General features: G+C 48.1%; 1 protein-coding gene and 1 long non-coding RNA gene across 9 annotated transcripts in view; one reads left to right on the top strand and one right to left on the bottom strand.

Moving 5' to 3' along the window:
• The window catches only part of LOC123000886 (uncharacterized), a 77066-nt gene extending 68273 nt beyond the window's left edge, over positions 1 to 8793 (top strand). For 2 of the 6 annotated variants that reach the window (XR_008959789.1, XR_008959783.1), the window contains 2 exons: positions 1068 to 5140; positions 8720 to 8793. This is a non-coding gene — a long non-coding RNA (uncharacterized LOC123000886). Of the gene's footprint in view, positions 1 to 1064; positions 5141 to 8719 lie in introns of all 6 variants that reach the window. The other 4 variants (XR_006409256.3, XR_008959794.1, XR_008959788.1 and 1 more) reach the window with 4 other exon arrangements.
• The window catches only part of ALPK2 (alpha kinase 2), a 124827-nt gene that overhangs the window by 35142 nt on the left and 67943 nt on the right, over positions 1 to 21742 (bottom strand). For all 3 annotated transcript variants that reach the window (XM_044383048.3, XM_057313366.1, XM_044383049.3), the window contains 4 exons: positions 8590 to 11797; positions 5321 to 5468; positions 1729 to 1856; positions 1584 to 1619 (listed from right to left, as the gene is read on the bottom strand). In XM_044383048.3, coding sequence (XP_044238983.3) covers positions 1584 to 1619; positions 1729 to 1856; positions 5321 to 5468; positions 8590 to 11797 — 3520 coding nt within the window. The remainder of the gene's footprint in view (positions 1 to 1583; positions 1620 to 1728; positions 1857 to 5320; positions 5469 to 8589; positions 11798 to 21742) is intronic.

Here is a 21742-nt window from a genome sequence, read left to right as displayed (position 1 = left end):
TGGACCCCCCAGTCACAGGGGTTCCGACACTGGGAGGAGGTGATATCATTGGGTCTAGACCCAAGCCCTCCAGTTGGAATCACAGGGTCACACTAGCAGCACCATTTCCATAAGGTGATCAGCAGCTCATCCCCACTGGGGTCTCATCCCAAGTGGAAAAAACCTAGAAAAATAAGTTTATGCCAACCTAAATGAACGAGGTCATAGCAAGTATCTGGGGTGTGAAGGTCAAGCAATGCTAAGAAGCTGCTGACACAGAGAACCCTTCTTCTCAAAGCCATTTGTTTTCTCATGTATAAGGAGGAAGGACATCCTTTTGCATATTTAGACTTTCAGGGAGATGGGGGGCAGACATGGAAAAAGGATCTAAAATTATACAAGTACACACCACACTAAAAACAGGTACGTAGCATTTGAATAGGTTTGCAAAGAGCCTGTGTTTGCTGTTTTGGGTAAATATCATCATACGTATTTGCTAGACGACTTCTAAGTCAAGACCCCAGCGCCTTGCCTGTGATGAACTAGGTGTTCTCTATCGCAATTGCATTTACTGTCTTGTCTTCACAAAGATTTCGGGTGTTTTGTTCATCTAAGAATCAGCACCGGAGGTAAATTTCATTATGATGCTAGATCAACTGAGTCATCAGTTTTACTCACACCTCTTCGAAAAGTGACCAAAGCTTCTATGAGGGGCTAAAAGCTGTGGTCACGTGGGTGAGGGCGGCATGCACAGGTGGGTGCGTGCACAGGTGGGTGCGTGCACAGGTGGGCTGCAGCCGGCTCGCTCCAGCTGCCGGAGGGCATCTTGTCCTGGCTCCATGTTTTCTCAATGCCACACTGGCAGTTTAAAATTGGCCGTGGTGAGAGTACGCCACAGAAATGAGAAAACTCAACAAATCAGTCCCGTCCCATTCCCCACCCCCTACCCTGGGCAGGTCCTTAAACTTATTTCCCAGCACACCACTGGGTGGGGATGGGCAGGTGTGTGGGGACAGGTAAGTTTCCCTAAGAGGAAATACATGCCAAGCACAGACTTCACCAGACTGTCCTCTGTGGTGGCCCAGCAGGTGACTGTTCAGGAGCCATTGTTATGAGGTTGCCGCACCAGTGCCAAAGCGCCAAAGGAAAGCACCAAAGCCCATCTTTCATTTTCATTAAGATGCAAACGACTGGAGTTACTCTCCTCGACACCTGGCTGTCTTTGGAATCGGCTCAGTTAGTCAAACCGCAAAGTAAACCGAAGACACAAAACAGAGTGCGTCATTGCCGGACCCTGAAACCCCCTGCAGAAGGGCTGGATGCAAGTCTGACACTTAAAGGAAGAAAGAAGCCTTACCCCAAAGCCCTGCCAGCGTGTCCTCGCCCAGTGCAAGCTACATTCTGATCTGTCATAAACACCGCACTCACTAGAGGCCCTGCAACTCGCTTGAGCTAGCTCATAAACTGTCGTTCCTGTCTCAGTCATTCCTGCGCTCACTCCTACTTGGTCGATGGGAATACTGCTTCTACCATTGATTCCAGGAGCTATTTCATGCTTTGATGGAGTGCCCACGTCCTTGGACATCCAGCTCAGACTGGCTTACCTTTCATATCCTGGTGACTCGTGAGTTGTTTCAGAACTAGAAGAAGACAAAGGAGAGAGTGCCTTCAGTACGCATGGGCATTCTGAACTGGAGGGGGTGCGTAGAGCTCGTGGTTTTCACCTGAAACTGAGCAGCCGAGGCTTACCTTCAGCCGTGAGGTTAAACTCAGTGGTCACTTTCCCATAACTGTTCTTGATGCAGCAATAATAGATGCCCTGGTCCTTCTGCCCAGCTTGCACGATGGCCAAGGACACAGGGGAGTTGTCGCCTGCACTGCAATAGGGGACATGAATATTTGAACGCTTCATCATTCCGAGGTTGGATTTTTCTAATACACTTAAGGAGAAAGAAACATGCTTCCCTGCACTCATGAGCTGGGCCAGGGGGCTGGCTAAAGTACAAGACCTCGATACGTTGTTTAAATAATTCACTTAACTGGGAGGGGACAACAGGTGCGAATTTGGTGTAACATCCTCCCTCCCACATGCGATATGAATACAGAAACATGGGGGAGTTGGCTGCCGCCAGTAGAGCAGAGAACCGGAAACGTGAGTTCTGGGGGCTGTCATGAACATTTCTGCTCAAATTCACCCCAATTATGTTACTAATCCAGGCGCTTTGTGCTTGAAGGAAACCTGAAGATTCCAAACCCAAATCTAAACACAGACACAATAAGGGACAAGAGAAAGAGGGTCTCTGTTGTAAATAACGATGCGTGGCTGAGGGTGTTTTTTTAAATAGGATACTCCCCTACTGAATACCATTCATCCATCCACCCTCCCACCCAGTCAACATTGTTCAGTTCCAGGCACTGTGCTACGAACAGAAAAACCGGAGGTGATGGTGATGGTGATGGTGATGATGATGATGGTGATGGTGATGATGATGATGGTGATAGCGATAGCTAGCGTGTGTTGAGCACTTGGTACTCGCCAGGCATTGTGCTAATGACTTAAACGTCTATTTCATGTTGCGCATGGATCAATCTAATGAGAGAAGTAGTATTACTATTCCCGCTTCACAGACGGGGAATTGGGGCATGCAGAGATCAAGCACGTGAGCCAAGGTCACACAGCTGATGAGGGTTGGGCTGGGACTTGAACCAAGAAAGCCTGAGTCTGGAGTCCTCACCTTGATCTCATTATGCTGCCTCGTCAAGTGATCTGTGATCACTGCCCTCAAATCTGGGATAATGAGAATGATGGCTAATGCTCCAGTCTTCATTCCAAAGTCTCAGACTTAAAACTTACTTTGTAGCCAAAAAATTCCATTAAATATTGTTGCGGTTTGCTCTGAATGTTGTTAAACATTCACCAGGTTTGTCCGTTTCAGTTTGGGGTCAGTTCACAGTTCAACCACAAATTCCACTTGTCTTGACTGTCTCACTTGCTTATTGCACAAAGTATTCATGATCAGTTGGTTTTTCGGGGGACATCAAGTCTCGGATTTACACATGTTTCATGTACCAATGGCTTAAAAAAAAGTCCACGAAATCATAATACATCGTCCACCGACAGAGCCTCTGAACACATGCTGAATGCGTGTTTGAAAGTGGACAGGTCCAGTTATGAGCAGAAGATTTCCTGTTGGGCTGGGAAACACTGAGTCACAGAAGGACTGGGGCAGTGTTTTTCTCTGTGGCCTGCTGGTCAGTGCAGCATTTCTGTCCCTGTAAGAGGAGGTCAAGATCCCCCGGGAAGGCTGGGGGCCGAACTAGGATTGCCCCGCGAACATTTTTCTTCTGCTCGAGAAATTCCCTGATTCTCTGATACTCGACAGAGAACCTTGGAGGCCTTTTCCTGCCCTTCTATGTCACGGTTTCACGGGCTCACCCAAGGCAAATTTAATTATGGGAGAAAGCTTCTGTGCGTGACTCTGCTCTTTACATTCAGCCCCCTTTCCCCGAGGCATTTTTAACTTGCAATTTATAAGTTCCGTCTAGGAGAAAAGATAATCCCCAGTGTTTATTACCTGTCAAATATTCACCAGTTTTGTATTTATTTGTAAAAGTATTATTTATTGCATTTCGTTTGCCTAACTATATAAATCTCCATTCCTCCAATGTTCCTTTGAACAGCGTTACCATCTTACTGGTTCTTCATTATTGAATGAGTTGAAAAAGATCTTTGCTACATGTTTATATTGCACTTGCTGGAGAGATTTCAACTTCTTGAAAATTATGTTTTGACAAGGCAGTGAGATACTTCTTGGAGGGACTGGAATGAAGGGTGAAAGAAATTTGGTAACATTTAAAAAGCCACGTGAAGTAATAGAAACGATTTCTCGAGATACAGAGGAGGTAGGAATCCCGAATATTCTCCAGTGTCACCACAGAAAACACAAATGAGTGCACCCAAGCCAGTGCTGTCAAGACGAAATGAAGCCAACATTGCTAAGAACATAAAGGCCTGGCCACGTGTCACTAGTACACGGCAAGCCTGCTACTGTCATATGCGCCCCAAAGGGAGGTCAGCTTTTCTAAAGACATCCCAAATGGAAAAGGGACGCAAAAGATTCGGGTGCCCATTCTGAGCTCAGAGCAAGACTGCGAAAAACCCCACTGGTTAATTATCCTCGGCTGACAGCTACAGAAAGTTTTTTAAATGAATAATGAGTGCTTCTTTTCTATAAAGCTCTAGGGAGCAGCCTTGATTTAAAAATCAAGTCATTTATTCTCCATTATAATTCTTAAGCCATACATAAGGCAGGCAGGATGATGGCAACGTTTTAGGCAGCAAGGCATTATTCCATCCATCACAAGCCAGTTAGATTTTCGGGAGTGATGTCATGGAAAAGAAACTATAGCTCAGATCTGCCATAGTTGAGTTTGGGACATAATTTCCAGACAGATGTTCCAAGCAGCCATATTTAATTAGACAGAAAGCTCTCAGATTTTTCTTCCTTTTTCAGGCTGCTTGTCCCGAGATGAAGGGGGCAGGAACATCTCCCGGGATTCAGACAGCTCAATGGGGACCTCCTCTGGCAGAAAGAAGCACCTTGGGACTGTTTGAGTTAGAGTGGGTTCCACTGAACCACGTGATCTTATGAGCCACCCCCGCCCTCAGGTGAGTCAGATGAAGCCCAAGGTCCACAGTCCACATGAAGGAGCATGGATTGCCCACAAGGTGCTTTAGGAAGCCGCTCGTCAGGTTCATTCCACACGGAAACTTTCAGCAATGATTCTCACTCTCCTCTCTCCCCTCCGCCTGTCCTCTCCATCCTAGAGCCCCAGAAATAAACAGCAGTTTCCATCTCAGACCTGGCTCTTTATCCCCCTCCAAGCTGCTACTTTCTATTACCTTATGGTATAGAGGTCATTTTCCTTTTTTTCTTCCTTTGGATTCACCTTCTTAGTGTTGAAATTTGTCAGGCTCATGGGAATTTATGAAACAGAAAACACAGCCAAATTCACAGGCATACAGAAGAGAGCTCTGTAATCTTGGGACCACAGAACCTCAGGCTAGAAGATGATCTGACCTGTTCCCTTGATTCTAGAAACATCATGAAAGGTTTCCTGACTTCCTGAGGCCACAGAACTCAGGGGTGGCAGAGCTCAGGTAAGAACCCTCTACGGCCTTCCCTGTCTCGACATCTGTCTTCGGTTACTTACGTCTTGGGTACTTTGGGTGTGGAGTTTCGGCTTCAGTTTTCCTTTTTACTTCCTATAATCATTTTCTTTAAGAACTACGATATGGAACAAGCAACAGCTGTGAAAAGTGACCAGGCAAATATCGCACCTTCTCTGCGCTTGGGCGATTGACTTTGAATCCTTTGTCCACCAGATAGTAGAATCTTCATGAATTTCTGCAAACTGGCAGCTTAATCTTACATTCCCAGAGTGGTCAGGGTACATCTCTGCTTGGATCTTTTTCAGTAAGAGCGGAGCTGGAAAGGAGAGATTTGCAGGTCAGTGTTCTTACAACAGTTGCAAAGAGCTTCACAGTGGGGAAAAGGCTTTCCCATTGTATCACATTTCATTCTGACAACAATCCCAAGAATAGGGATAATAATTATCACCCTCAATTTAGGGGCGAGGAAACCAAGTGTCTGAGGGGAGATGTGGCGTGGCCAAACAGTCAGAAAATGAATAAATCTAATAGAAAAATCTCATTTTTCATTACTAAAAACTCCCCAAGTGAGATCTTTAATGCAAAAATGAAATAGAATACAAGAGACTTTTTTTTTTTTTTTTTTTTTTTTTTTAAGAAGAGGGTAGGGGACTGTGGATACCCAGTCTATAAACCTGGGCCAAATAGAAATGCTTTCATGATCACCAGACGGTCCAGGTCAAAATCAGAGCTGGGAATTAGGGAGCAGAATAAAATCCAGATTATCCAAGTAATTGTGGTGAAGCCCCCAGACACAGAAGGCAACTCAACAGTAAGTTATTTATGAATAATATTCATCCATCTTTCCCCTTGATCAGTTGTCTTCGCTGAAGATATCCTAACGGATCGCAGTGATGTCTGATATCAATTTCATTAGCAAAAGAGAAGCGTCTTCTTGAATGAAGTAAGAGCCAGCAGGAAACCATTCCCCAGGGGGTTAGCCTGCGCTCTTTGAATATCGCCTTTTTCAATCAGGGAGGAGTGCACTGCAGGCCAGGGAAATGTAGCATTACTCAGGGCAGCCACTGGGCGGCAGCACAGACATTAGAACGGGAGGAGGACGGCTGACCCAGCCAGGTGGGCAGAATGATTTGGCAGTAGGTTACTGAAAACATGGTGTCAGGCTTCTGCAGACCAAGTTCCCTAACTCCGCAGCTGTGGTAACCCAAAACATGACGTAACCCACGGCCAAGCCAGAAGTCCTCAATGCTGACGCTTCGTTTGCCCTTTTCCCTCAAATCCCCCTACTGGGAGGTCACCAATGGGTTAAAGGTGCCTCTCATCCCTCCTGATGCCAACAGACATTTGGGCCACAGAATGCATATTTAAAAGCTTATTTTCTTCCCAGGAAGTGATAATGGGCTGCTCAGGGAACAAATTCCCCAACTAGAAAGTAGCTGATGACACTAACAATATGATGGGAGAGAGAGAAAACATACCACGTGCTCATCGATGGCAACACCCATTTCAGTGCAAACGGCCCTACGGAGCCAGCAGAGGCCCATAGTCTCAAACTCTCGGTCCAGAGTTTTGACCCAGCCTGCGTCCTCATCTGGGACCTAATTCCTCAAGGGCCCTTCCAACACGATGCGGTGGCAGTCTGCATGACGATCTGTGGATACCCGAATGTCCCTAAGGCTGCCAACCCCATCCACCGCCCATTCTAAGTTCTGAATGCAAAGTTGGGGGGACAGAGGGAAGGGCATACGGTGGGCAGCAGAATGAAATGAGGGTCTTGGAAAGCTAGAAAGCTGGCTGGGACAAGAGGCCTCGGGGCTTTAGAAAGGATCCCTGTTTGTGTGGGGTAAAGGGAGGAATGGCGAGGAAGGAGCTAAAAGGAAGCCCTCCCTGGGAGTGTGGCTAGGTTCTTCTGTGCGTACCCTGGCCAAGCGTTGAGGGGAAAGGCTAGAGCAGTCCCCGTGGATAGAAAGCTTTGAATGTCCCCAAGAAAGGTCAGTCGGTTTCATTTCTTTGAGTCGTCTGAGTCACTGCCCTCCCCCACCACATACTAACTGCCCCCCTCCTCTGGTGCAAGAGCGCCCCCCTCCCAGAATGCTGTGCTCATATAGGCCGTATAGACGCCCAGTGCAAACTCCACCAGCCTGTGCTTACCTGCACAGTTCTTGTTCCTACGGTAACTCGAATAACCACGGACAAGGATTCCAAATAGACGTTTCCCTTTGGGCTGAAACCACTTTAGCGATCTTTTAAAATACTGCTTCATCCCCTTTAAATATGGTTTTTTGGTTTTGGGGTTTTTGTTAGATTTTATTTATTTATTTGAGCAAGAGTGAGTGAGAGAGGAGAGCGCACAAGCCGGGCAGAGGGGCAGAGGGGCAGAGGAGAAGGGGCAGAGGGGGAGGGAAGGGCAGACTCCCCACTGAGCAGGGAGCCCAACTTGAGACTGGATTCCAGAACCCCAGGATCATGACCTGAGCTGAAGGCAGCGCTTAACTGGCTGAGACACCCAGGCACCCCAATTTCAAATATGTTTTAAAACATATGTCCGAGAAACCCGGCTGGATGCCCCCAAACGTTCAGAAGGGAGTTTGGTATTGAATCCTGTCTGCAGCAGGGGCTGAGGGCCATGTGCTGTGCACGGGGAATTGAGCTTCAGTGTGGAAGTCTGGAAACTCGGGCAGGAGGAGCAAAGCCCCCGCTTCGGGTTAAGGGGGCCCCAGCGTCGGGCTCCCACACTCGCAGATGGGCAGAGGGCATCACCTCTCTGCCGTGTCTTCCCTTCTGACTCCTCCCACCCATGGGAAGGGAAGGAAGAGCTCTAAAATAAAAGAGGCTAAAGTTCGGGTTAAGGGATGGAGTTTGGGGTCAAGGTGACACCCCAGGCAAAGCAGAAGTGACTGCAGTTACAAGGACTCTGAGCCTCAAGGGGTCTGAAACCAGGAACGGAGCCGCCAGGGCACTTTAGACTGATAAAGAGGAGGGTGAGTTGGAAAGAAATCTTATGCTCCCATTTGGAAGAAAACCCAGGATTCAATTAAGCTGTTTCTAATGAAAATCACCCATTAAAGAGGAGACTCCCAAATTGTACCTAAATGTTTATTTCTGTAAATCCTGCTTAGTGTGTGGTCTACTTAATTATACTAATTAGCCACACTGATGAATTGCTTCTGTTTATCTTTTAAAATGTTTTTTAGAGGATAATTAAACCGAAAGTCATCTTAATCACGCTCCCTCGATTAAGCCCACCTCCAGGCAGCCTATTCCGGTGGTTCTCTCTCGAGATCACCTGGGGACCTGTTAGAATAGAAACCACTTTCTCCAGCCCGAAACTGGAATCAGAAACTCTGGAGGTGGGGCCTGGTAATCTGCAGGCAGGAACTGGACATCTGGTTCGCAAACCCAAACGTTAACAACGACAGAAAGTGACAGAGCCTCACCTTTCCCTTCTCTTTTGCAAGGTGCCTTTTTTGTGTCTTGTGTCTCGTCTGCACCGGATGCCGACGTTTCAAGTTCAGGAATCCTTTTGAGAAAGCTTGAACTTTTTCTGACATTCTCCTTCTCTTCCAGTCGCAGCCTCAGGGCGGCCACCCTGGACAGAATTTTCTTCTTCACCCCCTCAGTTAAATGTCCACTCCTTGAGGTTTCTTGCTTCTTGACCTCCCCGGAACCGCTCCCCGCTGGAGGAGACTTTGGGAAGCCGAGGGTCTGGGCGGCCGTGGGCCCGAGCTTCTCTTCCCTTGGTTTTCGCCCATAGCCCAGATTGGAGCCCTGGGGACGAGGGCCGTGCAGCATCTTAGGAACTTTCTCTGATGCACATTCACCTGCCACAGATGCCAAGGTCACAGACAGGGAGCCCGATGCACTTGCAGGTTTGGCTTCCCCAGCGCAGGGCTTCTCCGTCGTAGGTTCCTGGATTTTGTGGCTTTTTGCAAAGTTTGTGATGTTTCCTTCAGCCCATGAGGTAAAAGGCAACTGAGTGAGACCACTGGGAGAGGGTGACAGTTTCCCACACTCACTCTCAACGGCTCCTCTCTCCTTTGAGTCAGAAAATGCGTCTCGGTGGTTTCTGGGCTCCACGAAACCCTGCTCGGGGATGTCATGAATTTGACCCGAGGAGTTGTGAATACCAACTCCAACAGATGCATGAGTCATCACGGCAGGGCCATCAGAAACAGGTAAAGTGGGGGAAACGGATTCTGCTTTGCTGTTTTTACTTCGTTCAGCCTCCCCTGGGCTTCTCACGATGCCCTCTTGTATTTGGCTTATTCTGCAGTCACGTGGAAGCGTTCCCCCTCCTTCGTCAGGACTCGGAACTTGCAAGATGGCAGGCTGGACTTCCAGTCTCTGGGCCACATGCCCATCATTCTGTTTCCTCTCCTCGCTGATGACAGCTGGTGTGGATGCAGAAGGCCCTGCTGTCTCAGCCCGGGTGCATACCATCGCACCTGCTTCATCCGTGGGATCCACAGAGGACTCTACAATTTCAGGGCAGGTCAGAAACCGTCTAAAGAAGGCAGTAGGATCTGCCTGGATTTGGTTTTCCTCTTGGTTTTGACTCACACTGTTAACACTTTCCCTCTTGCCAGTTTTGGAAGGCTCTGATAGCAAGTCTGCGGCATCTACAGGATCCACAGATGACTCTCGGAGTCTGGGTTGGCTCAAATACTTGGAAGAAAGACTACTCCAATACGCGCGGCTGGCTGGTTTTCCACTTTTGTGGGTTTCTCTGTTATTAACAAGGGCTGAGCTAGACTCAGCCTGAGGGCTGCGAGCCTTGAGAACGTCAGATACAGCCCAGACCCTGTCAGGAATTATGGGACCAGTTTCCAACTCCTTGTCCTCGGAACCTGGTGGTTGTCTTGCAGGCCAGACTTCTGGAATGGAAGCTTCCAGAGTTATAATCTTCAGCTTGTTGCCTGCTTTCCAAAGTCCTGGCCCGCTCCCTCCGGACATTTCCAGGGGGATGTTAGAGAGAGGTGGAATGTGTCTTGGAGCCTGACCCCCATCTTCCACAGTGGCTTCAGCCACCTTACGCATGCTAGTCCCCAGGCCTGAGCTCTGTCCTCTCTCCACCCTGGAGTTTGCTGAAAAGTGGTCCAAGGACACCAGGTCTAATTCCCCTGGGGCAACAGCTGTTGTGGGCCAACTTTCTTGGAAATCATCTTTGGGAGAACTCTGTCGGGGTAAGCTCTCTTGCTGGATTCTCTGTGTTGTTTCACTTTCTTTGTCTTGGAAATTCTCTTCAAGGCTCCTTCTGTCTGCTCTGTCCACAGTCAGGCTCTTATTTCTAGAACGGTTATCAGTCTGAAGTGGAAAACTGCGGCAAAATCCCTCTACTTCTGGAAGCTGAGGAACATGGACATGGACTCCTGGTCCACTGGGAACCACACGGAGGGACTCTTCTAGCGATTTGGGTGTGGAATCATTTAAGATATGACCCAACTGTGCGTTGGAAGGAAGCTGGCAAATGTTTTCATCCAGTGCCTGAGGTGAACTCTCCTTGGGACCATGTGCATGACTGTTCTCAGCAATTGAAGCAGGGAGGTATTTAGCTGGGTGGACTTTGGTGGACATGGTAACCGTCGATGTGTCCCCACTCTCCCTGGTCATCTGAAGACACTCAAGATTAGCAGTTAAAGTCATTGGCTTCTCATGAGGAAACATTACAACCGAACCTTTTCTGGCTGGTGTATCTGTCGTGTCGGGGACACTGATACTGGGGCTCTCATCACCAACTTCTGGAAACTGCACAGAAGAGCTGTTCTCAGAACACAGAGGCTGTCTTTCCTCAAACCCTCCTGAGTTGCCGGGGCTTGGCCTCTCCTGGCCAGCCCGTACTATGGAGACCAATGTGGAGGTGAAATTCTCCATCTCTGCTAAATTTTCCCCTGTGCCACCTTCACTGGCTTTTTGTAAAATGTTCCAGGTAAAAGTACTGGTAAAAAGAGGGGGCATGGCAGAGTTTCGCTCCTTGCTGCTCTCGCGTGGAGACTGTGGAAGCTCAGAACCTTCTGTTTGAGAAAGAATGCCTGGCATCTCATTATCAGGAGACCATGAATCAGATCCTTTGCTTTGACTCTCCGCCAGCTCTAGGTCCATAGAGCAAATTTCCTGAGGCAAACATTTATCAGCTGAGGCTCCAGCTGGAGAATCCGTAGTTTCACATGTTCCTTGGTCACGGGCTTCAAGACGTTCCCACACGCACGCGGCTTCCCTGCCCCTTGGCCCATCGCATAGAGTTTCCGGGGTGGGGCTGGTATTTGTGGGTCCAGGGAAAGCAACAGAGAGAGCCTTGGACTCCCAGGCGTCAGCGCTGCCCTCCTGGGGGAGAAGCACTGACAGCTCCCAGGGGGACGTATTTTCGTTATTGGCATCTGGGATGCTCAGCTCATATCCTAGGTCTTCCCAGGACCCTCCAAGTGCGTGGTCTTTTCTGTTTTGCTTTTCTGCATGCTGTGGGCATCGAGTACAGATTCCTTGCTCCCGGCATTGGGCCAGAGATGTGTCTTTCTCGTTGATCCCTCCTGTGTTGGGGAAGGAATTTGTTGTGGTCCCAGCAGATGCAGACTGCTCCCCAGCAGGATCTGAGAAAGTTGGCAACGGGCTGAGAAAGTCTCTCTCCCCGACTGTTTCCTGAATTTGCACCTAGGAAGATGAAAGTGATATTAATAGACTTGTTCCTAGGAGAGCCCACAATTGGGCATTCCTGGGAGCCCAAGAATGTTAATCCTTGATGACTGTAATAATGGACAAGAGGAGTCGCAGGAAGGACTGAAATCTGAACACTGGTCCCCAAGCCCTCTCTAGCTATTAGAGACTTCCCAGAGAAATGCACACTTAAGCAACTGTGTTCCAGGGGACCCTTGGTCAAATTCCCTATTATAAGGAAAAAGCCTTCTGACAGTCATCATTTAATGCTTTCTTGTCTCTCTCAGGAAATAAGACAGAAATAAATTGAATGTAAACTATTTTGGTCGCGTTAAGTCACCAGGGCTTGTGTGTATCTCTCCAGAAAGAAACATTTCACGTGATCATAACAAATGAAACATACAGTGCTTGTAAAGTAGCAATGAACAGCCTTTGTCCCCAAAATATGGCAGTTTGCTGGTTAATAATGTTACTAAAGAACAGAGAAAGGCCTGTCCTTTGAACCTGCCTCCAGTGAAGGAATGGGGTTACATCTGGCCACCAGCACTGCCAATTATTTCTGCCCCCTGAAGGTTATAGAATTCTAGAATGCCTCTTCCACTTTAAAACAGATGCCCTGTGGCAGGCAAACCATATCGACAAGAAGTAGAAGATTCAGGGGAAGAGAGAGACAGAGAGAGAGAGAAAGAGACGGAGGAAGGAAGGAAGGAAGGAAGGAAGGAAGGAAGGAAGGAAGGAAGGAAGGAAAGTTAGCTCACTCTGTGAGGAGTGAACCCTGACAGTTTTGTGACATTGTGGCTATTGTTTAAGGAAACAACAAGATCTTGGACTACGTTCTTGTCTCTTAAAACCTTTAACTCATCAATTATTTCAACACACATCAAAATCATGCCCAGCCAACAAAAAGGGAATTGGTGCTAAATTTTGGCAAGTACCTCTATTTATGCCCCCAGGACTCCTGCTTTGGAGCAGCCCCCTTCAAATGTGCAGAAATTGATGAATGGGCTCACAGAGGGGAGGAGACAGTCTCCTAGCGTCTAACAAAGCCGACCTGGAATGTTCTGGGCACAGTGTGGCTCCAAGTCCTGAGACTCATTCCCGTAAATCACACAGAAGAATCTTGGGTCTTCTTGCCCTGCAGTCAGTCCCTTTACATCTTATCAGTGGGGAAAAGAACATCATAGCTACACGTCCCCCCACTCACCCCCAAGGCTGCCTGCTGCCACGAGTGAGCGATTCCCCTCTCATCTTCTTAAACCCACCCTGATGTTCATTTAATTCTGATCTTATTGGCACCCAAATGCTAAATGAACAAGAAGAAATGTAGTATAATTTCCTGCACTGGACGCTCCATGAGGGCTGGGACTATCGTCAATTCAACAAAGGTGTATTGAAGGCCTCTAGCGTACTGGGGAGTGTCCCAGGTGACGCGGATACAGCCCAGGCAATATGCCCATCCGGAAGGAGCTCCCCTTCTATGTGGTATTCAAGGCCTGTTACAGCAATTAGCACCCAGCAGGTGCACCGTAAGCACTTGTTGAAAGAAGGAGTAAACGAATGAACCATCCACCAGTTCAGACAGCTCAAGCCAATGTCACCCATTAAACCTCTAAATCTGAAGGGCTTTGGACTTCCGTCTGCCCCTGACTTTGGGAAAACTCTATTTAAAAAAAAAAGATTTAAAAAAAATAAAGCAAGAAAGACTTTTAACCAGAAGCAGGGACACTACTGATTCACATCCCAGTATTTCTAAAAAGAAAAATGTAGTTACTCTCTTTCTATATCCTCCATCACATTAAAATGGAAAACGGAAAACAAGGAAAATCACTTCTGGGAAATAAGACACAAGGTATTTTTTTTTCTTAGTGTCAAGAAGTTTCAGATGTATATGGTTTCACCTCGATACCTGAATCTCTATAACGCATCTACAGAATGCGCTTTTCATGTGCTTTTTTGGTTCAGTTTTTTCACAATGAGCGGAAGTGCAAATATACTGAAATCTTAAGCACAGAAAGTGTAAATAGTTTCCTGATCATGATTTGAGAAGTGAAAGAAGACTGTCCAGTTAAAAACACCACGACCCTCTCCTGAGCCTTCTTCCCTGGCCTGAATTTCTACTGCCTATGTCAGTCCTTTATTTTAAGATCCTGTCATCATTGCATTATCCTCAGTGGCAACAGACATTTATGGAGTAGCTGCCTTGTGTACAACTCTCTGCCAGGCACTGGACAATTTTTTTCCAAGGGCTCCAGTTAAAAAGCCACTCTGTTACTTACTGGGATGTTACACACCCATTATTGCTTATTACCAAAAAAAAAAAAAAAAAAAAAAAGAGTTATAGGCTGACACCTATCAGACACTAGCTTCTGGAGAGGGTGAGTCACAGGACAAATAAATTTTAATCAGGGTGACTCTGGTCATTGAGAGATATCAGCTTAGCCATGGTATCATGCCTTGATTTCCAAAACAGTCATGTTCCTATTAAGGGATACTCTCTCTTGCTTTTAAGATAAAATCCCACTTTAAAATAGCCTGGTGAAGCCCCACATACGTAAAGAAGTATGAAATCCTTGACTATGTGAATTCATCCACTTGACAAATGTTTACTGAGCACCTACTATGTACCAACTTATAGTCTAAGCACTGGGGAAGCATCAGTGAGCATAACGAAGACTGCTGGCCTTCTGGAAATTATGTCCAAGCAGCAAACTACACAAACAGTCCGCTGCTGATGTGAAATTCCACAAATGTGATTTGAAACAATGAGATCTTCTCAAAGTGGAACCTTTACCAGCCCAGTGCATACTTGTCAAGGCTGAGACTCGATTCCAAGGGCAGGCTCCTTGGGTCTCATTCAGAGACTGACTCAGAGAGAGAGGGAAACCACAGACTCACACCTTTCAAATGAGTCAGACCTTTCTTTTAAGAGGAGATCTCTCAGTGAAGTCATTGTGAAAGAACTCCAGCCAGCGATTCTCCTGCTTCTCGGCTATTCTCATGATGGAGGGGGCGCTGAGACTCAGGGGGCTCTGTTGGTCAGAAAACTGTTCTCACTCAGGTGAAAAGAAGGGGAGGGTCTGGGGCTCCAGGAGGAAGCCCAGTGTGATGCGTGAAGTGTGGGCTCTGAGGACTGGGCACCTGAGTTCAGCTCAGTATAGTATTGTATATATGACCCCAAGTAACCTCTCTGGTCTCTCTGACCCTCCGTCTCCTCCTCCGAGGCTAACCACACGCTTGCCGGCACCATCCTGCCAAATCCCCGGCACTCACTGACATGAGCTTCCCTTGTTCTCTATGCAAAGAAAGTAGTGGCTAGGACCAAGAGAAAACTGAGCGACACTGATAAGCAGAGAAGTGAGCCCTGGGCGTCACATAGGCTTTCTCATTTGATTGGCCAAGTAAATCTGGAAGACTGATGCCATCTTCCCTTCTTCACTGAAGAGGTGAATAGCCTGGGTGCAACCAGGAGACAGCAACACACAGGACATTAAGTAAGGGAAGCTGAAAATCAACAATTGTTCGCTGCATGGAAGAGTAACTGTAAGATACTGGGAAACCCCAGCACGCTCTAAGGGGAGGGAAAGCACCAAGGAAGGACGGCTTGCGAGGTGCTCAGTCCTAGCTGGAGAAGGTGTAAACAGGCCGCCAGATGACAGAGAAGTTCACTGGGTTAGCCAGGCCAGAGCTGGTCTGGAGCTGTTGGGTGAGCAACAGAACTTCCACACGCAGGGGGGAGAGGCAGTCAGCACCTGGCGCAGAGGTGTGCAGCGGGGTCTAGCCCCTGGCGAGGGCAGAGCTGGGGCCTTCACAGTCGCTGGGCAACATGTGGCGGGAGTAGGGACAGGGAATGACAGCTCTGAGTATTTGGGGCCACAGGAGTTCAGACGTTGGTACTGAGAGAGGGCCTGCAGAGAGGGGGCCGTGCAGAGCTCTCGTTCCTGAGTAGAGAGGGCTGCAGGAGATCATCCCTAGGCCAAGGCCACAAGGTTGCAGATGGGCCATGCTCTGAGCCCCGTGGCTGGGGCCAGCTCTGTGGGGTGAACACACACACACACACACACACACACACACACACACACCCCGTGCTGAAAATGCCAAGGGTCGTCCCCCTCGGCAGTGTCCTTCCAGCACCTTCTGCTAGAACACTTTGCACTGAGCTTACTTGAGCAGAGAAATGGTTAATGAAATTCCGTTCTCAGTGAGCATACCTGGAAGGGTGCATGAGAAGCTGAGGGCCAATCAATTGAGAATCGACACATGAGGTCGCTGATGTTCAGGGGTTAGAAATCTCCCCAAGGTCCCAACGTTAATAGCAGAACCAGGATTTAAAGCCAAGTCTGGCTATCAAGCCCTTTCCAACTCAAGTTTTCGAACAAGAGAAGTTAAGGCAAACACCACCGAAAGGCTGGGAATGTCCCCTTAATTTGAAAGCTAGCACTTCTGGGCTCCTGAGACATTTTGGGTAGAAGACTGTAATGGTCCCTGGTATGCAACATGACCCCTTGTTTATCTGTCAGCTTCCTCACAAGCTCTAAGGGCAGGGACTCTGTTCTTCATTTCGAAATTTCCAGAACCTTAACCCATAGTAGGGGCTCCATTAATTTTGCTGCATGAGTAAACATCTGAATGAATACGAGGAGAGGAAATGGTGAACCAAATTTAGTAACACTTCCAAACCTGTTCTTGAAAGCAGCATTGGCCTTGAAAACCTACCCTCGGCTTGCACCACATTTTCCAACCCCTCTCTATCAACACGCCTCTCATTCTACAAACGCATTGTTTCCTTCACTGGCCCTTTCAAACCTTTGGCTTCCTGAGGAGGACCCCTTAGGAAACGTGTGTCATCTCTTCATCCACCCCGTGGTGTTCAGAGTTACACTCCTCTTCGTTAATGAGAGTGTCCTCAATGCCAACAAAGTGCATGAGACTAATTTAGTCACTAACAATAGAAGGTGGGAAGTGATAAGATCCCTCTTCTCAAATAGCTTATAATCCAGCTGAAGAGACAAGCTGTACGAGGAAAAGATAAATAACGATTCTTGACAAGTTGAGCCAACAGCCCAATGGGTGGATTTTAGCTATCAGTGACGCTCCAGGAGAGGGGGCAAGGTCACCACCGAATTCTCCTACGTCTCAGATACAATCCCTGCCGTGCCAAGACCAGATGCTGCACTTTTTTTTTCTCCAGAGAGAGAGAGAGAGTGTAGGAAGGGCAGAGGGAGAGGGAGAGAAAGAATCTCAATCAGGCTCTCCACTGAGCGTGGAGCCTGACGTGGGGCTTGATCTCACGACCCAGGAGATCATGACCTGAGCCGAAATCAAGAGTCGGAAGCTTAACCTACTGAGCCACCCAGACACCTCCAGATGTTGCACCCTTATGTTACTTGTATCAACTCTCAGATAATTCTTGGACGTTTCTCTGCAGCCTCAGGAATCTTCTCTACCGAGTGGAGTGTGGCCGATGTGGTAGGCACTGTGGTGGACTAACGCAACCTTGCGTTACCTTGCTACCTTCAACCAAAAAAGCTGGAAAACCACATAAATAGCTGGATGCAGAGCTGGGTGGGACCAAGGTTCTCGCTAAGGAGACACAAGGGGCATTCTGCCAAGGGACTTCTGAGGAGGCTTTGCTTTCCTTATAGAAGGCGCAGATGGGGCAGCTCCCTTGCCTACACCCATCCTTCTTCCTGTCATGAAGATGGCTGGTGCTGAGCTATCTCCGTCCTGTCAAGAGGCAACCATCAAAAAATGAAAGTCAGCACACGGTGGCTGGTGGAGCAGAACGAGGGAAAAGACTTGGAGCTTGCGGGCGTCCTTGAGCCACTGGAACAACACTGAGACCTTCTACCCAGACTTCTGGTGAAGTGAACGGCAAAGATTCTTATGTCTGAGGCCACTAGTTGGCTATTCTGTTCACTGAGGCTAAAAGCACTCCTACGGACACAAGAGGAAAATACATTGCTGGGGGATGAAGGAAAAGGCACGTGAGGTTGGCGCTGGAGACCTTCTGGAGGCATCTGGGTGGCTTTGGGTGGAGATTAGTCTTACAGCTAATGTCACAAAGGCAAGGGGTGTGGCTCTTGGAAAGGGGACTCCAGGGGCTGGTCTAAACACCTCAGGATCAAAAAGGCGTGAGGCAAGGTGAACCTGAAGTTGAACTTGAAGGGGGTCAGAATGGGGAAATGTGAGGAGATACAACCCCCCAGGGCCAGGAGGGTCGAGCCACTCAGATCCTTCTTGGCTGGGAACATTGCCAGGGGCTGACGTGTGCTGGGGAGGGGGATCATTTTCTTTCTCTAACTCCTGTTTCTTTTTAAATGTTCTTTGAATGAATGCTCTTTCTTCCTTATCTGGACTAGACATAAATAGTACCACGTTCTTCGCCAGTTGTCCACGCATCATCAATTTCCCCCGCCTCCTGGTTCAGGAACCTGCAAGCCGGACCTTCCCCACTCCCAGCCATCCTGGGCGGCTGCAGCCTCGCCCCACAGCTCACCTTTCCTCAGTATCTGCTGAGCCCTCACTATGGGCACAGCGTCATTGAGCCGTTCGGTCCTTCGACAGATCAAATCCATACCACCTGGGGCAGCAACACTGAAACAGCCCGGTGCCCAGCAAAACAAGCTTACAGGCAAACTAGAATATTTCAGGAACTTGAGTTTATTTTTAGGAGTTGCTGGGTTGCCCAGAAAGGAGCTTCACTTAAAGGCTCTGAACGGTAAAATAACACAGAACGTGGAGGACAGTCGTCTAAAACCCTCACCCTGAAACCTGACCCTGAACACCCGTCATTTGACCTGCATCTCTTCATTCCATTCCCTCCCAGGAGACCAGAAATCTGCAGCCGGCTGGTGTTCCAATCCTGTCCCAATTTCTTGGAAAAGTGGTAGAGTTTGTAAAATGCCAGTTCAATCTTTTATTGGGAGGGAACTGGGTTTCCATAACAAATGTCCTTTCCTGGGGCCAAGGGGCTCTAGTACATTTGGTGGAATCTTTGCCTGGAAACATGGTGTGAGCAAAGGACCATCAGCGTGTGGGTCAGGAGATCTACCTGTTTCTCGTGCCTCTCAGGTGATGGGAGGCAGGTGCTATTACTACCACCAGTCACTAAGCCCTGTGTGACCCTTAACACGGGGCAGACGCTATGCTAAGGGCTTTATGTATGGTAATAGAGTTAATGTCTGTAAAATGCCACAGGAAAGTACACCTTTGGGACTTGGGGTTGTGTAAAGTTAAGGACAAATATACCAGCTATCCCAACACACGAGAAGACCTCTATAGTATTCAACTGCCAAGTACGAGTTGGAAAAGTTGCCTTCCTCCTTCCCCATGTGCACCTGGAAGTTCAAGGGGAGATATGCAAACACAAGGAAAATGGAGTTGGAAAGGCCCGTGGTTTTTCTTGAATTCCTTTTCTGAATAGTCTCTTGGTTTTTTGCTGTCTTGAGGAGACAGGGGTCAGATGAGGAGATTAAAGGAAAGTAGAATGGGTGAAAGATTGAGGAGTGAGCCTCAGAAAAGCCGGCTCTGGTCCTGGGTCTGCTGCGCCATGGAAAGTGGCTTCGGAGAAGTTACCGGGTCCCTCAGAGACGGTTTCTTCCACAGTAAAGTGAGAGCCTGGAGAGTATCTCTTGGCCCAGACGGCCCTGGTGTTCTATGTCCTGCTGCCTCGTAAACACAAAACACTGAAATGGGGCTTAAAGCTCAGCTTCTCCTTGGAACCGGATTTCCCTTGGACTCGTAAGGCTTCCAGATCTAATCCTCTCTGGAACTATGAGAGCTATTAGAGAAGAAGACACAGCCTGTCCCATACCCACATACCTGATCCAGAAGGAGCCCATGGGGACCCCAGAGAGGACCAGGGAGGAGACGTTGGGCCGGTCACTGTGGGGCCCCATGTCCTGATTCTTGTCCTGTCTCCCCGCCTCGCTGCTCCTCCCTCCTCGGCGCAGTGAACGCCCTGGGTTTCCAGTAGGCTGCACTGCGCCAACATAGGGGTCTCCAAGCCCACCCTGCAGAGTTCTGGTGGCTCACAGACCTAGTCCAAGCCGATGAAAATCTTCACAGCCACAGAGCAGAAGGGCAGGGGCTGTCAGCCCCCAACTCTGCTAATCCCTTTTGGGGTTGAGAAAAGTTATGGCTTCTTCTTCTTCCCCCAAATCTTGTTCTACCTACACAATTTGGTGTATCATTTCAGGAGCTTCCAGACCCCCTTGAGCCCATAGATCTCCTCCTCAGGGCCCACGGGAGCCACGGACTGAATTCCTGCTATTGGTTGTGAGCTGCGGGTGAGTTGCGTGGTCCTGTTGACTTCCCACAGCCTGAAACTTCTATGTAGGTTTCAGATTGGATAACGGGGGGGGGGAATTAACCCTCAGTCAGGTTCTAGGAGAGCATTTGCAAATCAATCTCTCTCTTTATAGTTTCTAGAATTTGTGAGCAAAATCAAAACCAACGTAGTAGCAATTACTGTACGGCACTGACAATAATACATTGTATGAAGCAAGTTCTTGTAAACTTTAGAAACAGGAAATACTTGTCATGGTTATGACGCTACCACCCTGCCTGTTCAGCGTGGCTTCACGGTGCACAACGGCGATGGCCTCGGGCACGTGGAAAATCTGAATATAAATGTAAATATAGGCAGGTCACTTGTCTTGGATGGTCATTACCAAAAATGAGGAGAAAATGCAAGCCTGGGGGCTTGAAGAGTCCCTCCTCTGCCCTCTGTCTCTTACAGCAATTAGTAATGATAGCTCTGTGCCCAGGTTTGGCTTCTGGTTAGAAAATGTCTCCCCAGAGAGTTCAGTTCTCGAAAGGTACAGATACGGCTTGGACTAGGCAACACAGCTACCCGATTAGATTCAGAGACAGCTTCGTTGGGCAGAAGCAACATTTCCTAGGTAGTCTTACTCAAATTGGTGCGAGGCACGTAGCAGGTGCTCAGAAAATAGGCCAAATAAGTGAAATCCATCCAGTCTGTTCTCGGGCCGGTGTTTCTTTGCCAACCCAGGCAGGAAGGTTTTGCCTCTTCAGAGATGGCTCTCTTCTCGTTCCCTGTCGGGATGTTGGTCTGCTACCTGAAAAGTTGCCCGAGGGTCCTATGCTTTGGTTAATATGTATTTTCTACTAAAATATAAGCCTTCTTCATCTCTCATAATCTGTTGCTTGGTTGGCCTTGGTCTTTAGATCTAAACCGAAATCATCTGTTCTTCTTTGAGGAGAGAGAGAGAAGTACCTCTTTTTTCTACCATGAGCGAATGAGGTTCCAAATACAGACTATCCAGAAGACATCAGCATACTCGCACCAGTGCGCACCAGGCACTGAAGGTGGCCACGTCCAAGGACCGTGGACACAGTGTTGAACGTGCGGTTGAAGGGCTACGTTGAAAACACCTGCACTGTGAAGATGAATGGAATCAAAGGCTGGGTGGAGAGCAAAGAGGAATATGGTGATTAGACCAGAAATTCAGGAAGCCATCAAAATCAACTCTCCCATTGTAGATGGGAGGAAACAGAATGATTCAGAAAGAAGTTTTGGGAAGCTGAAGTTCTTAGAGAAATGCTGGGAGACCTAAGAAAGAAAGACAGTGTCTGGGATTCAATGCAGTGATTTGAGCCAGGAGAGCAGAAAATATGCTGAGCTGATATTTGCACTGATGGTGGTTTGAAAATTCATATATTTCTTCCTAGATGCACGAGTATATGCAAGCCCTATATATATATATATATATATATTTTTTTTTTTTTTGAACTGATCTTGTCTTCCTCTTGAGCTCTCAATCACATGTAGGAATTTGAGGGCTGTGTGGGGAGTAACAGTTTTCTCTCTGCCCAGGCCTACCTCTGATCTAATAACTTGCACATTCCTTTAGGGAATGCCCAGGCCCTTACTTCTGCTGGTTCTGGTCCTGCCCCTGTGGGAGCTGGTGTCTGAGTTGT

Source organism: Ursus arctos, unplaced genomic scaffold, assembly GCF_023065955.2.
Source record: "Ursus arctos isolate Adak ecotype North America unplaced genomic scaffold, UrsArc2.0 scaffold_17, whole genome shotgun sequence".
Classification (NCBI taxonomy): domain Eukaryota; kingdom Metazoa; phylum Chordata; class Mammalia; order Carnivora; family Ursidae; genus Ursus; species Ursus arctos.
Note: the sequence above shows the minus strand (reverse complement) of the source record. Positions and strands in the feature narration are given on the sequence as shown.